The sequence below is a fragment of the Haplochromis burtoni genome, unplaced genomic scaffold (genome assembly GCF_018398535.1).
Source record: "Haplochromis burtoni strain Fernald_Lab_line unplaced genomic scaffold, NCSU_Asbu1 Contig_1563, whole genome shotgun sequence".
Taxonomy (NCBI): domain Eukaryota; kingdom Metazoa; phylum Chordata; class Actinopteri; order Cichliformes; family Cichlidae; genus Haplochromis; species Haplochromis burtoni.
In genome coordinates this window covers 34,766-36,791 of record NW_024583924.1, presented here as the reverse complement: position 1 = coordinate 36,791, position 2,026 = coordinate 34,766, and the positions used below count along the sequence as shown (strand labels likewise).

General features: G+C 43.2%; 1 protein-coding gene across 1 annotated transcript in view; it reads right to left on the bottom strand.

The window, feature by feature from the left end:
- Positions 1-166: 166 nt before the first annotated feature.
- LOC121813340 (butyrophilin-like protein 2) overlaps positions 167-2,026 on the bottom strand; it is an 11,363-nt gene continuing 9,503 nt past the window's right edge. Inside the window, exon 7 of the mRNA XM_042217060.1 lies at positions 167-1,085. Coding sequence (XP_042072994.1) covers positions 751-1,085 — 335 coding nt within the window. The 3' untranslated portion in view covers positions 167-750. The remainder of the gene's footprint in view (positions 1,086-2,026) is intronic.

Below are 2,026 nucleotides of genomic sequence, written 5' to 3'. Positions count from 1 at the left end.
TTTACAGCAGTATCTCCCACTGTCACTCACTGTGGGCTGTTTCAGGGTCAGACTGAGGTCTCCAGTTTTCAGCAGGTCTTCATTCATCTTCGTTCGGTCTCTGTAAACCTGGTGCTGTTCTTCAGGCTGGTCAGAGCCGTTCTCATACACGTGGACCTTCCTGTCATCAGTGTCCCACCACACAACTTTAGTGTCTTCTGGCAGGTTTTGTGTGGTTTTGAAGGGCAGATGAACAGACTCCGCCCCCTCCTCCACCTCTACTTGACAGACTGAGAGGACAAGAAACACAACATGAGCTGTACGGACAGCAGCAGGTTTTCAGAGTTGAAGAATCAGAATCAGAGCCCCGAAGTGAGAACTCTCACACGATACTTGTCACTTTCAGTCAAATTTCTTCCGGACAAACTGGATCAGACATTGTCTGTTGGATTCTTGCACATATTAAAAAATAAAAATACAAGGTTGTCTCATCTAACCAAGCTTTGTGCCCCACTAAATGGTTGGAGCTACAGCTGCAGTGATTTCAACACCGCACCAGTCCATTGTGGAGAACCACAATGGAGAACCAGAGGTAACCACAAAAGCAAAGCTGTAGACCAGTCATTCTACGTCCGTACCCTCACTCACTGGACACTGGGCTTAGCTTTTCACCTGCTGCACCTGTAACCTGAACCCAGATGAGCAGAAGAAAATGGATAGATGGAAACTCACACATATTGGAAACACACACAAAGACACACAGACACTCCATCACTGGCCTCTGACTTTCAGCTCCATTTGTTTCTTCATCAGGATGTTTCTCTTGCTGCTGTAGACATTACAGGTGTAAGTATGGTTGTCCCAGCCCGTGGGGTATTTCAGGGTCAGACTGAGGTCTCCAGTTTCCACCAGGTCTTCATTCATCTTCGTTCGTCCGCTGTAACGGTGATCCTGTTCTTCAGGCTGGTCAGAGCCGTTCTCATACACGTGAACTGTCCTGTAAGAACCATCCTTCCACTCCACTTTACCATCTCGAGGCAGATCAATTATGGCTTTGCAGGGCAGCTGGACAGACTCCACCCCTGAATCTGCCCCAACCTGAGGAACTGAGAGGACAAAGCACAACATGAGCACTACAAACAGCAGCACCAGCACTTTTTCCTCAACTGGATAAGAAGTAACATTTACAGTCCTACACACCTGACTGTTTCTTAAAGAATTCAGTGTTTTTGTCATCTGGCTGGAGTCACTGCTTTATTATACTTTAATATGTCTTTGAAAGGGAATTGAGATGTCCAGTGCAAGAAAATCTGAACATGTTCATGCAACTTCAACATATCCAGAGTTTCTTTGCGTTCAACCAAACCTAAAACCTGGAGGTGATCGTGATCACAATGGTGATTATCAACCCTCTGTTAACTAGGCTTTCTGTTTCATTTATTCACATTCATTTGTAGATTGTCATAAAGAAGTTGCCCTTTCTTCACAGTATGTGTCGTTCTAAATGAAAGATGGTCATTACAACTGGTAATCAAGTTTTAACAACGGAAAATGGATAAAACGTTACAATTTGACCATTTACATAATTCCACTGCAAATCACCAAATCTATTGCCATCAAACAGTCATTCATTTCAATCTAACTAATAAAGGAAATAATTTTCTTATAGACACAAGCTTTTAATATTCTAATTCCAAGAGCAAATGTGAAGGTTCTGTCTGGTACTGGTTCAAGTTTAATATTTCATTTATGTTTTTTGTTTGGTTGTTCATTTAAAACTTTACTGAGTAAAATACACTAAAATGAATTAGGCCAGGTACATATATTGTTTTAGACTCCACCAGATCAAAGAAGCTTTCTTTTTGGATTAAGCTGATTTTCACCTCAAAGTTCTGCACATAATGTAAATAAACCCTCCTGCCCTCTGGGAGGCGCCACAGGAGCCTCCGGACTAAGACCACCAGGTACCGGAACAGCTTCTTCCCCACAGCTGTCAGACTCCTGAACTCTGCCTCCTGACATCTGACCCACGTTAACACATGGACTG